Here is a 14,671-nt window from a genome sequence, read left to right on the forward strand (position 1 = left end):
ATTTTTTTTTTAAAGATTTTATTTATTTATTTGAGAGAGAGAGAATGAGAGACAGAGAGCATGAGAGGGAGGAGGGTCAGAGGGAGAAGCAGACTCCCTGCTGAGCAGGGAGCCCGATGCGGGACTCGATCCCGGGACTCCAGGATCATGACCTGAGCCGAAGGCAGTCGCTTAACCAACTGAGCCACCCAGGCGCCCCATGATTCAAGTGGGTGTAGAAAGACAAAAATCAGTAAGGTATTCTTAATGTACTTTTGTGATCAGGAGTGGTCTAAATCGATGACCAGAATTGATTGTGCCTTGAAGGAGTGAATAGTGAATGTTAAAAAAAATAGGACTGTTTTTGTTAAGGTGGAAGTCTAAGCATATTTTGAGTTAGATACTTGCTTAAGTCTCCCGGCGTGTGTTTGTCTTTGCATTAAATATGTTCTTTCCTTTAAAGATTGATTCCATTAATATATTGGGAATTGATTTTACTATTTTATGTATTCCCTCTGAGTTTACCACCATTGAAATTATTTTTTTTTTTTACCAAAGGAGACATGCTTGCTGTAAAAAATTAAAATTTAACTTAGAAATAAACAATGAAAGTCTGTCCTTGCCTCCCCTCCCCATTGCCAAATCCCTCTAGAAAACTTAAAAATTGGTATGTTTCTGAGCCTTTTTCCTAATACCTTACAGACAGATACACATATATAAGTAGAAGTTATAGATAGCTTAATGTAATATTACATAATGTGTAAATATATATTTAACAACTTTTCTGTTGCGGCATCTTTCCTTGGGTACATGTAAATCTACCTTAGTTGGGGTGCCTGGCTGGCTCAGTTGGTAGAGCATGTGACTCTTGATCTTGGGTTGTGAGTTCGAGCCCCACGTTGGGTGTAGAGATTACTTTAAAATAAAAAAAATATAGGGGTGCCTGGGTAGCTTAGTCAGTTAAGCATCTGCCTTCAACTCAGGTCATGATCCCAGGGTCCTGGAATCAAGCCCCACATCAGGCTCCCTGCTCAGTGGGGAGTCTGCTTCTCCCTCTGCCCCTGTCCCTGCTTGTGCTCTCTCGCTTGCTGGCTCTCAAATAAATAAAATCTTAAAAAATTTTTTTTAAATAAAAAATCTTTAAAAAAAATAAAGGGGCGTCTGGGTGGCTCAGACAGTTAAGCATCTGCCTTCAACTCAGGTCGTGATCCCAGGGTCCTGCTCCATGTCGAGCTCCCTGCTCCGCAGGGAGCCTGCTTCTCTCTCCTCCTTTGCCCCTCCCCCCCACTTGTGCCCTCACACTGTCTCAAATAAATCTTTTAAAAAATAAAAGATAATTGGGGCGCCTGGGTGGCTTAGTCATTAAGCGTCTGCCTTCGGCTCAGGTCATGATCCCAGGGTCCGGGGATCGAGCTCCGCATCGGGCTCCCTGCTCTGCGGGAAGCCTGCTTCTCCCTCTCCCACTACCCCTGCTTGTGTTCTCTGTCTCTGTCTGTCAAATAAATAAATAAAATCTTAAAAAAAATAAAAGATAATCTATCTTAATTTTTTAACTTTTTGTTCTCTAGTGGGTATATAGATTATATCTAATTTTTTCCCCATTACCAGCCAAGCTGCAGCGAACATTCTAGTACACAAAGCTGGGTCCCTTGTAGGATGGGTTCCTGGAAGGATAATGGCTAAGGTGAATGCACGTTTTACATTTTGACGATGCTGCCAAATTGTCTCACAGCCCTCTAATATTGTTTGGAGTGTCATTTTCGCAGCACTATATCACAGGTCAGATAATTGTTTTAATTTTTGACAATTTGACTTTGTTTAATATGATAGAAATTTGCAATTAAAATTTTTGAGTCAGATTTCCAAGATTGTATTTCTGCTTTGTCTTCACTGGTGGTGACTTCAATAAAGGATGCTATTGAGATTGAACTCTTCTGGTCAGTAGTGTTGCCTTAGTTTTATCAAGAGGATAAATCACAAGAATTCTGGCCACCCTACTGTCTTGGTACCTACCCCTCCCACCTTTGGTTGTCAGACTGTTAGTGTTTTTAGTTAAAGATCCTTAGTTCCTGGGGAGGGTTAAAGAAGCAGTCTAAGTAGCTTGAGTTTAATGGGTAGAGTAATATTTTGATATGCCATTGTGTTACAGTGTATCTTAAGGAGAGTTGAAGAGTGAAAAGAACATATAGAACCCAGATTAAGAAAGGGGGTTCTAGGGGCGCCTGGGTGGCTCAGTCGGTTAAGCGGCTGCCTTCGGCTCGGGTCATGATCCCAGAGTCCTGGGATCGAGCCCCGCATCGGGCTCCCTGCTCGGCAGGGAGCCCGCTTCTCCCTCTCCCACTCCCCCTGCTTGTGTTCCCTCTCTCGCTGTGTCTCTCTCTGTCAAATAAATGAATGGAATCTTAAAAAAAAAAAAAGAAAAGAAAAGAAAGGGGGTTCTAATCTGGATTCTTTAAATAATTAGATACTTTTAGAGCAGGTCACGTGGTTGCTCTCCCTTGTCTCACATGGGATGATTGGACTGAATTGTAAGAAGCACCTGGTTAGCCCACTGGCAGGCATGTCTTACTTGGTATACGTAGTGCCTAAAACCATTTAAAAAAATAACTTGAGTAGTATTGTAAAAATCAGACAAATTTGCCCCTCTCTCCCAATGTAACAAACATATAATTTAAGTGTTAAAATCTCACTGTGGGGGCGCCTGGGTGGCTCACTCATTAAGCGTCTGCCTTCTACCTTTGGCTCAGGTCATGCCGCCAGGGTCCTGGGATTGAGCCCCATATCCGGCTCCCTGCTTGGCGGGAAGCCTGCTTCTCCCCCTCCAACTCCCCCTGCTTGTGTTCCCTCTCTCGCTGTGTCTCTGTCAAATAAAGAAATAAAATCTTAAAAAAAAATATATAAAAATAAAATCTCACTGTGAAATATTGTCTCCTTTTTTTATATGCGGAAACCAAGGCAGAGTTAAAGTCTAGTTCACAGTGGGTGTCAGCCAAGATTCAAATTCTGTACTGTGTTGTCTCTCCAAGCATACCTGTCACTTAAAATTAAATGCCACTTTATTTTTTAAGGTTCTTTTAAAAACTCAAGTAATCTATACCCAGTGTGGGGCTCAAATTCACCACCCCAAAGTCAAGAAAGAGTTGCAGACTCCACTGACTGAGCCAGCCAGGTGCCCCTAAGTGCCACTCTGTTTTTATTTATTGATTTATTTAAAATATTTTTTATTTGAGAGAGAGAACGGGCAGGGGAGCGGGCAGAGGGAGAGGGAGAAGCAGGCTCCCTGCTGAGTAGGGGGCCTGACGCGGGGCTCCATCCCAGGACCCTGAGATCATGAGCTGAGCCTAAGGCAGATGTTTAACCGAGTGAGCCACCCAGGCACCCTCTAAGTGCCACTTTATATTAAAATCTCTTGCAGTACATACTAGATTTGAGAGTGTGTTCATTTTATTTTTAATTGAAAATACCGTTTTGAAATTGTATTTTATTTAAAAACTGACATAGTACATTTAAAGTTTTGACCACTTAGAATCTGTTTGTGTATTTATTTTTTTTTAACGTGGAACTTGAACTCATGGTTCTGAGATATGGAGTCCCATGCTCCACCAACTGAGTCAGCCAGGTGCCCCAAGAATCTGCTGTTTTTTAGAAAGTCTAATTTATATGAATAAGGCTTAGGTTTTAGAGTAAAACTACACAGCTGTGGAAAATCACAAGTATTTTAGTTTTAAAAAACAACAAATATCAGACAGTTTATGACAAACCTTGAAGCTAGTAGTAATCACCAGTTTTACAGAAAGCCACACGATATATGGTAAAGCCCAAACTCAGATTTGGGTTAGTTTGATTTCAGTGAAAAATATTATTAAAACTAAGATTCAATAAGTACTATATTGATATTTCATTACCAAAAAGAATTATATGATTTCCTTCCTAGAGAAAGTTTGTATTGGCTTATGTTTTAGAGTCAGGAGAGGGACCATGGAGGTGTTTATTCCTTTTGTTCTTTTAAAGTTTTGTTGTTTTTTTTTTTTAAGTAACCTCTACAGCCAATGTGGGACTCAAACTCCCAACCGAGATCAGGAGTCACATGTTCTACTGACAGAGCCAGCCAGGCACCCCTGTTTTGTTTTAATGATGAGCCTATTTTGAGGATCATAGAGATTGACCCAGTATAAACAAAGGAACAGTAGTCTTATGGGGTATTTTTTGTTTTATTTTTTTAAGGTTTTATTTATTTATTTGACAGAGAGAGACACAGCGAGAGAGGGAACATAAGCAGGGGGAGTGGGAGAGGGAGAAGCAGGCTCACTGCCAAGCAGGGAGCCTGATGCGGGGCTCCATCGCTCCATCCCAGGACTCTGGGATCATGACCTGAGCTGTAGGCAGACGCTTAACGACTGAGCCACCCAGGCACCCCAGTCTTATGTTTTATTAGTTAAGATGATAAATAGAAATTGTATTAAAAAGAATAAAATCAAAGTAAGATGCACAATAGTAAAGTTTCATACTATGAGCGCTACGTACTAAATTTAGTTTTAAATTATATAACTGTACAATTTTTAGATGTAAATGCTGCCAATAACTACTACTAAGCTATTATATGTAATTATTACAGTTATTGGAAATTTGTTAAATAAATTTTGAGCCCTGGGAGCCAGGGTTAATGGTCTGAAAGATAAATGGCATACTCTTTGTCTCTCTCCTCCTTCCCTCAAATAAAAGATTCCTAATTATTTTTAATTGAGTGTTGGCATTGGTATTTTATTGTGATACACTTAATGTGGATGCCAAGTGTAACAAACCAGACTTTTTGATAATTAGAAAAGTATATAGCATTTTAAAATATCACATGAGCACTGAAAATTTGGAAATAATTTGAAAAAACACTAACTATGTGAGCATATAGGAGTTTTCTTAATAATTTATTTGTAAGAAGAATGTTTAAATTGCAAAGAATAATTTTAAAAATCCAGTATTTAGAAGTACTTCTAAAGAAAATGATACAAAGATACTCTATGTATAAGAGGTTAATATTGATATAAAACTAAATCTTTAAATATAATTTTTGAATTTTAATTGTTCTTTATGATCTTAATTCTTCTGGACAATGTTTATGGAACTATATTACTTCAAGTGTGAAACAGTTGATCTTTGGGGTACCTGGCTGGCTCAGTTGGTAAGAGCATGTGACTCTTGATCTAAGGGTTGTGAGTTTGAGCTCCACAATGGGTGTAGAGATTATTTGTAATCTTTACTCCCAATGTGGGGCTCAGATTCACAGCCTCAAGATTAAGGGTTGCATGCTCTACCAAGCCATCCAGGTGCCCCGTAGGTACTGCTTTTTAAAAGTTGAGGGATGCCTGGGTGGCTTAGTCGGTTAAGTGTCTGCTTTCGGCTCAGGTCATGATCCCAGGGTCCTGGGATCAACCCAAGAGTCCCGCCAGCCCTTGCTCAGCGGGGAGCCTGCTTCTCCCTCTGCCTGCTTGTGCTCTCTCTCACTGATTCCCCTACTTGTGCTCTCTTTCACTCTCTCTGACAAATAAGTAAAATCTTTTTTTTTTTTTTAAAGATTTTATTTATTTGAGAGAGAGAGAATGAGAGAGAGCACATGAGGGGGGGGGCAGAGGGAGAAGCAGACTCCCTGCCGAGCAGGGAGCCCGATGCGGGACTTGATCCTGGGACTCCAGGATCATGACCTGAGCCGAAGGCAGTCGCTTAACCAACTGAGCCACCCAGGCGCCCAGTAAATAAAATCTTAAAAGAAAAAACTTTTAAGGAAGAAAATAACTGATTGCAGATTTAACATCCAGTCCTAAGTATGAGAGTTCAATCTTAAATTTAACATGTTTTCTTCTCATATGTCTTAGTTTTACATTGATTATACAATAACAAGGAAGTAAGAAAGATACTTTGGAATATTGCTTAACAGGTTTTGGTTTGCAGTGTATAGAGTAAGTATCAGCTAGAGCAGTCTTGAAATATATCTGAAGGAGTTACAGAAGTACTGATGGAGAGAATTAAAAGTTTGTTTCGTATTAATAGTCTTTGTTCATACCATAGGAGCCCATCAGCAGTTGCTCAGTAAAGTGCTGGTGTATGTGAAAATATCCAGTACATTTAGAGTTAAAGGATTTCTTAAAGGAAGCTACCAATCCAGATTGCTTTAAATGAATGTTATTTGTAATTTAGACAGTGATTCCCAAATCCTAATCTGTAAATTGGTTCTGGTCTTTTTAACAAAGTTAGAACGATAATAACAGTTTTAAGTTTTTTGTTTTTATTTTAATAAAATTAAAATTTGTTCTTCTAGAAATCTTTCCCATATTGTTGCTATGTGGGGAGAGCGGTGATTAAAAGTAGGTAGTAGGAAGTACTGGTAATTCTCTCCTGCACATTTTTTACTGAAATCTGGGAGTTGGAAAGTCACTACTGTAATTAATGTGGGTTTAACAAATAAAATTGTTCTCATTTGGTTGAAAGATGAAGGTTAAGAAATGAGAAAATAGTAATTTGGCACTCTTTTCCAGTATAGTTTTAAAGCTGAACAATTTTTAAAAGTACCTTTGTTTTTCTTCCCTAGGTTTGTAAATATTATCTCTGTGGTTTTTGTCCTGCGGAATTGTTCACAAACACTCGTTCTGATCTTGGTAAGTGAATTTTCTGTGTAGCTTTTGTCAAATTATGATTTAAAATAAAAACTGGTACTTTATAAATTCCAAAAAGTTTTCTCTTAAAGTTTGTTGATAATTTCTTTCCTGGCTTAGATTTTTGAACATATTAATAAATGCCAGTCTAGTTAAACATGGTGGCTTAAGTGAACATACATGCCTATTTCCACTCCCTCCCAAAACCCTCCACTAAAATGAAAATTTAAAAACAAAAAAAGGTATAAACAGAAGAGATGATAACAATTATAGATACCAGCAAATTTTTGGAAGATGACAAGTGGATGGAAGAGTAGCAGCAAACTCAACAGAGCAGAGAAACCTGTACCCTAAAAGCCTGCAGAAGGGGATACTAAAAAGAAGTTTTGATCAGCAGAACCCTGGACAGGCTCAGCATTTGGAGGCGTCAGGTACCATAGAAGGCAGAGTTGAGTCATGGGGCTGAAAATGAAAGATTAGTCTAGTTAAGGGTCTCTCAACCGTGACATTTGATATTTTGAGCTGGATAATTTTGTTTTAGGGGGGCTGTCCTGTGCATTGTAGGATGTTTAGTAGCGTTCTTGGCCTCTACCCACTGGATGCCAGTAGCACCCCTCAACTGTGACAACCAGAAACGTCTCCAACTAAAAAGGCATTGCCACATGTCCCTGGAGGGACTCTTAAAACCTGTGCATCTGGTGATTCTCCGTCTCCCACCCCTGCATCCCAGGAGACAGTAGGGGGTTCTTTTCTGGAGAAATTGGACCTACGAGACTGTAGTTCCATCTGAACCACAGAATGCAAAAAAAAATCGAGTGACTTTTCTTCTCTCAAGGATGGTACATAATTAGTATCATTCTAGAAACATAAAAGAGAAGTTAATTATTTAAGCACGATGCTTGCCCTAGAGCCTTAGAAGCACATTAGGGCTGGACGAATCTAGATACTGGGATTCCAGACACAGCATAGGGCAGTAATGAGTAAAAATGAGACTTATTAAGAGAGTTAAGTCTATATTCTTAATAGTGGGGTTTTCCCATTCCCTTCCTCTGCCCTGTTCCTAGAAGGATACAGCCAGATGTTTTTCCCCAGGCAGAAGAGAAGAGGATTCTTTAGAGAAAGTGAACAGTTCCAGAGAAGTGATCTACAGGTACTGACCCTTGGGGAATCTCCTAAAAGAATTTTGCTGCCTGATTTTCCTGTGGTAAAGCCCATTCGTTGACAAACCCTGCCTGTGCATACCAACTTCCAGTTAGATTTTGGAAGTGTTTTGCCAGCCAAGGAATACCAGTTAGACACGTGAAGAAAACCTTCAACATGCTAGATTAACCAAAACCAGCAGGGCGGGGGGGTGGGGGGGGAGTTTAGTGGAATTAGAGATAATGGTGAAAGCAGAAGAAAAGATATTTTGTTGTTGTTGTTTTAAGTAGTAAGCTTTATACCCAGTGGGGGGACTCTCAACCCTGAGATCAGGAGTTGCATGTTCTATCGACTGAATCATCCAGGTGCCCTAAAATACTAAAAGTCTTAACTAAATTTAGTATCCTCGGAGAAATAAGAGAGGATATCAGGAATAGGATACTATATAAAAAGGGAACTTTTGAAAAACCAAAAAGAGCTCTTGGAAATTAGGACTGAAAAAATCTGAAATAAAATCAGTGTTAAGGTTTGAGAATAAAATCAAGGAAATTTGCTGGAATGTTGGGTGATCGGACAGAAAAGATTAATAAAATTTGAAAAAATGATATCATTCTAGAGAAAGCAGAAGGGAGGAAATTAAAGATTTTGCAATACTGAAGGGCGGTAGTCTATAGATTGAATGAGTCCTTCAAATGCTCAGCACACTGGATGAGAAAAGATCCATTCAAAGGCACACCACTGAAATTTCAGAATGGTGGGAGTGGGGCAGGGGCACACAGGATTATGAATCAGAATGGCCTCAGATTTGTCAGTAACAACACCAGAAGCTTGAAGACTTTGGAGAAACACCCTCAGGATTCTGAGTGAAAAAATATTTTTCCTAGGTTAGCTATATAGCCAAACTTCAAAGTATGAGAGTGAAAAAAGACATTTTCAGACATGCAAGATCTCAACAAATTTATCTCCACGATTCTTTTCTCTGGAAACTCCAACACATGGGTATAAAACCAAGGAGAAAAACAAGAGATCCAGTAAACTGCATCCAATCCAGACCAGAAAAGGAACCTCTCAGGATGACAACTCTTATTAGTGAGCTTAGAAAATAAGCAGCCCAGATTGAAGCAGAACAGAAGGCTCAGGGGCAAAACTGAAGCTGATTATCTGATAGTTTTGGAATCTTGAGAGAATTTCTGTAGCTGACTTAAAGTGTTTGAGAAGAGTTCAGAAATACAGAAATCTAAACAAATGAATTCCAACAGAAATGTGAAGTATATCCTAAGTCGTCATAATGCCCCTTTTGTTTGGCTCAGCAGGTAACAGTACTTGCATAGTCAAAATATAAAGTGTTTATTTAACTTAAAATTCTTTTGATCTAAAATTTTGATGTCTAAGATAACTAAGAAAAAGCAAAATAGCTTAGAAATATGGAAATGAATTCCAGAAGGCATAGGTGACATGGTTGAAATCGGTTGCCTTCTGGAGGTAGGAAAGAGTAGGACTTGAGCATTCTTACACTATTTGGCTTCATTTGCAGATCCCCCAAATTAGTAAAAGATGAGTGGTAGACCAGTGGTTCACCTTCATCACGGTTTTCTTGGGTGGCACTGGGTACAATTTCTGTTTTCCTCCAAATCCCTCTTCTTTTTTCGTCTCTTTTCTTACCATATAGTTGCTCTCCATTATACTGATCTTGAAGATTAAGGAGAACAGTTTTCCTGTGTTTACTTGGGCACATTACTTTGTAATTCATTAGGCTCAGTTTTGGTGTGTACAGACTATTCTGTGATAAAATGGGTTTTGTTTTCCTTTTTTTAAACTACTTTTAGTTTTGGCGAGAGAAAATGTGGTTAACGTCATTAATAATTTATACATTCATATTTCTCATCTTTTTTTTTTTTTCAGGTCCATGTGAAAAAATTCATGATGAAAACCTTCGAAAACAGTAAGTTACCTTTATCAGTCATTTCCTCCTGCTCGGTCATTCTTTGGTTTAAAGGGGACAAAGATTGAAGAAGTAATTAGAATTAGTATAAAATGAATGTCTTGTTGGGGTTCTATTCATTAGGTGGGATGGTAGAAAGTCATAGCTTCAAAAATGATACAATCAGCCACCATATGAGTGTGTATTATATGCGTAAATACTATTGAATCCTAAGCTTTTTTTCTATATCATTTTATTTTTTAACAGTCCTGATTTTATAAATGAGACTTGTCCTGGGGCCAGGGTCACAGATCCAGTATTGTGATAGAGCTGGTGTTAAAGCACCTGGCTTTGCCCTATTGTAAATAAAGTCCATGGTCTTGGGCGCCTGGTTGACTCTCTTAACCAAACATAATGTTAAGTACTTGTCTTCCCTTTACCAGGATGAGAGACTAGAAATTGACTTCTTTTTTTTTTTAATTTTTTTTTATTTATTCATGAAAGTCAGAGAGAGGGAGAGAAGCAGGCTCCCCGCCTAGCAGGGAGCCCGATGCGGGACTCGATCCCAGGACCCTGGGATCATGACCTGAGCCGAAGGCAGACGCTTAACCATCTGAGCCACCCAGGCACCCCGAAATTGACTTCTTACATACCCAGTTTACTCTTCAGAGTAAATGCAACAATCTATAAGATTAGTTAAGATAGACTATGTGAGTTGTAATGGATAAAGATTTGGAAAGTGATGCTTATTAATTTTTATTCTTAACCAGGTATGAAAAGAGTTCTCGTTTTATGAAGGTTGGCTATGAGAGAGATTTTCTGCGATACCTACAGAGCTTACTTGCAGAAGTAGAACGTAGAATTAGACGAGGCCATGCTCGTTTGGCATTATCTCAAAACCAGCAGTCCTCTGGGGTGAGTATGAAATTAATTTGTAGTCTTTGTAAAGTGTGTACTTGTTCTCTGGAGACCCAGAGACCTCCCTAGTATTGAAATTTGTGGTCAAGTTCATTGTGTTCTTTTAGAATGACATAAACTTAAAAGGCATTCATTTTTTTCAGTCTTCATTAGTAATACTCATTTTGCTACTCATTAAGATTTTTTTCCTAGTTATCAGTAACTGACAAAATATGTAATTAGGTAGCAAGAATTGAAGGTAATTGAGTTACTATCCTTCTAACTCAACATTTTAACTATTAAATACAAATATTATGTCTGATATGTGAGTGCTTGAATATTTGTTTTTTACTTACTGATAACACATTCTATTATCTCTTCAATAGGCAGCTGGCCCAACAGGCAAAAATGAAGAAAAAATTCAGGTTCTAACAGATAAAATTGATGTACTCCTACAGCAGGTAAGAATTGTGTACATTAATAACGAAATATTTGGAATAGACACTTAACCAAAGAAGATAAAAGGGTGGCAAATACATATATGTAAAGGTGCTCAAAGTCATTAATCATTAGGGAAATACAAATTAAAACCACAATGAGGTATTTATTGTACATCTGTCAGAATGGCTAAAATTAAAAAGACCATACCAAGTATTAATGAAGATGTGGGAAAACTGGAACTATCCTACACTGCTGGTGGGATGTAAAATTATAACCACTTAGGAAAATTGTAGGTTTCTTAAAAAGTTAAAGATCCACCATGAGTCATTCCAGTCCTAGATACTGATCGAAGAGAAACAAAAGCATATGTTTACAGAGTTGTATTACCAATATTCATAGCAGCTTTGTTCGTAATTGGCAAAAATCCCTAAACCGGAACTAGCTCAGATGTCTCTCAGTAGGTGAACGGATAAATGCTGTGATGTATCCATGCAGTAGAGTACTGCTCGGTAATAAAACAAATCAGCTGCATTTAACACTGTGGGTGAATCTTAAGATAATTAGGCTGAGTGAAAGAAGCCAGATTAAAAAAAGAAATAAGTACATAAGTCCATTAATATACAATTCTAGAAAATGTAAACTGATCTATAGTGACAGCAGATCAGTGGTTGTTCGGGGAGGAGGTACTACAAAGGAAATTTAGGGTGATGGATGTGTTCGTTATCTAGGTGAAGGTGTTAGTTTCATGGTTGTCAAAACTTTCAGATTGTGCACCTTAAAAATATACAATGAAATATTCTTTATTAATGCTGTAAAAAAATCAAAAGGGTAAATTTAACCCAAAGAGGCTTCAATAAATGAAACCAAACAAAAGATCCAAAACAACCATGAAATGATAATGAAGCTTAGGGAAGAACAGAAGAATACTTGGATAGTTTGGTTAGAAAGGAGTCTTGACTGCTTTGCTGTTTTTTTGTTTTTTTTTTTTTTTAAATCCCCCTTAGATTGAAGAATTAGGATCTGAAGGAAAAGTAGAAGAAGCCCAGGGGATGATGAAATTAGTTGAACAGTTAAAAGAAGAGAGAGAATTGCTTAGGTCCACAACCTCGGTGAGTAGCAACCTCATTTTGACTTATCCAGGCTGTTCACTGTGAATTACTAGGACCTATTCCTATTTGAGAATCTTAATAAACAGTTTCCTAATGTCCTAAATCAAGAGTCTGCAAACTGTATCTTAAAGGGTACACAGTAAATACTTAAGGTTTGCAGGCCACAAGGTCCCTGGCAGCTACCAAGCTCTGTCTTTATATTATGAAAGCAGCTTTGGATAATGCATAAACAAATGGATGTGGCTGTGTTCCAATAAAACTTTAATTACAAAAAACAAGCTTCTGGCTGCTGCATGTCAGCCCATGCCTTAGATCATGACTATTCATTGGGGCCTGGGTTTTACTTACCTTTTTTTTTTTTTTAAAGATTTACTTACTATTTATTTTTTTAATTTTATTTATTTATTTGAGACGGGGAGGGAGCAGAGGGAGAGGGAGAAGCAGACTCCTGTTGAGCAGGGAGCTCAATGTGGGACTCAGTTCCAGGACCCTGGGATCATGACCTGAGCCGAAGGCAGACGCTTAACTGAGCCACCCAGGTGCCCATAGATTTATTTATTTTTAGAGAGAGAACATGCGTGCAAGTGGGGAAAGAGGGAGAGAAGCAGACTCCCCAGTGAGTGGGTAGCCCGATGCAGGGCTTAATCCTATGACCCTGAGATCATCTAAATCAAAAGTTGGACATGACTGACTGAGCCACCCAGGCACCCCCTTAACTTTCTTGTTATGATAAAGTACCCCATATATACTTACCTTAGCTCAAAATTGGTATACTCTTTACTTTTTTGTATTAATTGGAGAATGTGATATACATGTTTTGGATATTGATGGTAGAATATAATTGGCCATTGGTTCCCAAATACTGAATAAGATATGTACAGATTATGCTCCATAAGGTAGTTCCCTAAGCATTTTAGGGTTAAAAAAAATTTTTTTTAAGTATGCTCTATGCCCATTGTAGGCTTGAACTCACAACCCGAGATCAAGAGTCACATGCTCTACTGACTTTGCTAGCCAGGCACCTCTTGAAAAATATTTTTAATATGGAGGCCCCACCTTTAGCCTGTTGAAACTAAGAAATGAATTCAGACTAGAATATGTAGCTTTCTGAAGGTAGTTAACATTTTTCAAGGTAATGTGGACAATTCATTGGTTATAGTTGAGTGATGGGGTCTCATCACTTCCTTGTGATACGGGAATTTGGTTGCTGTTGCCTTGCTTCCCTACTTTAAAAGTTGACCAGTTGCTGTTCAATATTAGGGCTTTGGAGAAATTTACAAAATTCGAAAACTATTCTAGATTGTAAGTACTTTTTTTGGATTTTGTTTCTTCTCTCTTCCTCAAATATTCTTATAATAACTGATTTATCATTTCAGACAATTGAAAGTTTTGCTGCCCAAGAAAAACAAATGGAAGTTTGTGAAGTGTGTGGAGCCTTTTTGATAGTAGGAGATGCCCAGTCCCGGGTAGATGACCATTTGATGGGAAAGCAGCACATGGGCTATGCCAAAATTAAAGCTACTGTAGAAGAGTTAAAAGTAAGCTTCTTTCAAGCATGTACTTTAGCCACAGCTAATACTCTATTTTAGTATGGCTAAAAATTGATCACATTTAGCTTCTTGTTGATAGTTTGTGTGTGTTATTTGAAACTATAATAATCCCTATAAAATTTTTCTATTCATCAATTATCACAGGGCTTTATTTTCTTCGCTCTTCTGTGCCAGGAATTTGGGAGAAAGACTATCCCTGAGGACTTAGTCAAGAAACAGTACCTTGCATGCAGACATGGTGTTGGAATTTCTGCATTTTTCTTTTAGGGCATCAAATTCCATATGTTGATCTACACATGCTTTATATTAGGTTTGTTTGATAGTGTCTTTAAGGGTACAGTTCTATAAAAATCAAACTTGATTTCTTTTAGGAAAAGTTAAGAAAAAGAACCGAAGAACCTGATCGTGATGAGCGTTTAAAAAAGGAGAAGCAAGAACGGGAAGAAAGAGAAAAAGAACGGGAGAGAGAAAGAGAAGAAAGAGAAAGGAAAAGACGGAGAGAAGAGGAAGAAAGAGAGAAAGAAAGGGCTAGAGACAGAGAAAGAAGAAAGAGAAGTCGTTCACGAAGTCGGCATTCAAGCCGAACCTCAGACCGAAGATGCAGCAGGTCTCGGGACCACAAAAGATCACGAAGTAGAGAAAGGAGGCGAAGCAGGTATATAGCATGAGAGAGCGTGCAGTATGCAGTAGCAATTGCTAGTGTTATTTCCTTGGTCCTTGGGAAGCTCTTAAGTATCATCAAGCACTAGGATGGATTATGAGAGTGGAATCAGTGAGCCAGTCCATCTTAAAGGCAGCTTCTTTGCTATTTCCCACCAGTCTAAGGAGGTTTGAGGCACTCTTTCTAGGAAGTCCATGTTACCAGATGGTCTCTTTAAGTGCATCTCTTCTCATTGATTCTAAGAAGACATTTAAATTATAAGTTATTTTGGTAAAATTACCTACTTTTGCTTTGGATGACATCATGCGGAACATAAGAATGTGTTTAAT

The 14,671-nt window shown here is 38.3% G+C and overlaps 1 protein-coding gene across 13 annotated transcripts in view; it reads left to right on the forward strand.

Annotated features, from left to right (window-relative positions):
* Window positions 1-14,671, forward strand: part of LUC7L3 (LUC7 like 3 pre-mRNA splicing factor) — a 30,408-nt gene that overhangs the window by 5,385 nt on the left and 10,352 nt on the right. For 11 of the 13 annotated variants that reach the window (XR_014140520.1, XR_014140523.1, XR_014140524.1 and 8 more), the window contains exons 2-8: window positions 6,560-6,626; window positions 9,666-9,705; window positions 10,455-10,599; window positions 10,968-11,042; window positions 12,027-12,131; window positions 13,508-13,669; window positions 14,053-14,336. Coding sequence is in view for 8 of the 13 variants with exons in the window: in XM_031036001.2 (XP_030891861.1) it covers window positions 6,560-6,626; window positions 9,666-9,705; window positions 10,455-10,599; window positions 10,968-11,042; window positions 12,027-12,131; window positions 13,508-13,669; window positions 14,053-14,336 (878 nt within the window). In the remaining 5 variants the exon portion in view is untranslated. Of the gene's footprint in view, window positions 1-6,559; window positions 6,627-7,687; window positions 7,774-9,665; window positions 9,706-10,454; window positions 10,600-10,967; window positions 11,043-12,026; window positions 12,132-13,507; window positions 13,670-14,052; window positions 14,337-14,671 lie in introns of those variants that run through there. The other 2 variants (XM_031036003.2, XM_031036005.2) reach the window with 2 other exon arrangements.

Source organism: Leptonychotes weddellii, chromosome 15, assembly GCF_054177405.1.
Source record: "Leptonychotes weddellii isolate Sample4059 chromosome 15, ASM5417740v2, whole genome shotgun sequence".
In the NCBI taxonomy this organism is placed as follows: Eukaryota; Metazoa; Chordata; class Mammalia; order Carnivora; family Phocidae; genus Leptonychotes; species Leptonychotes weddellii.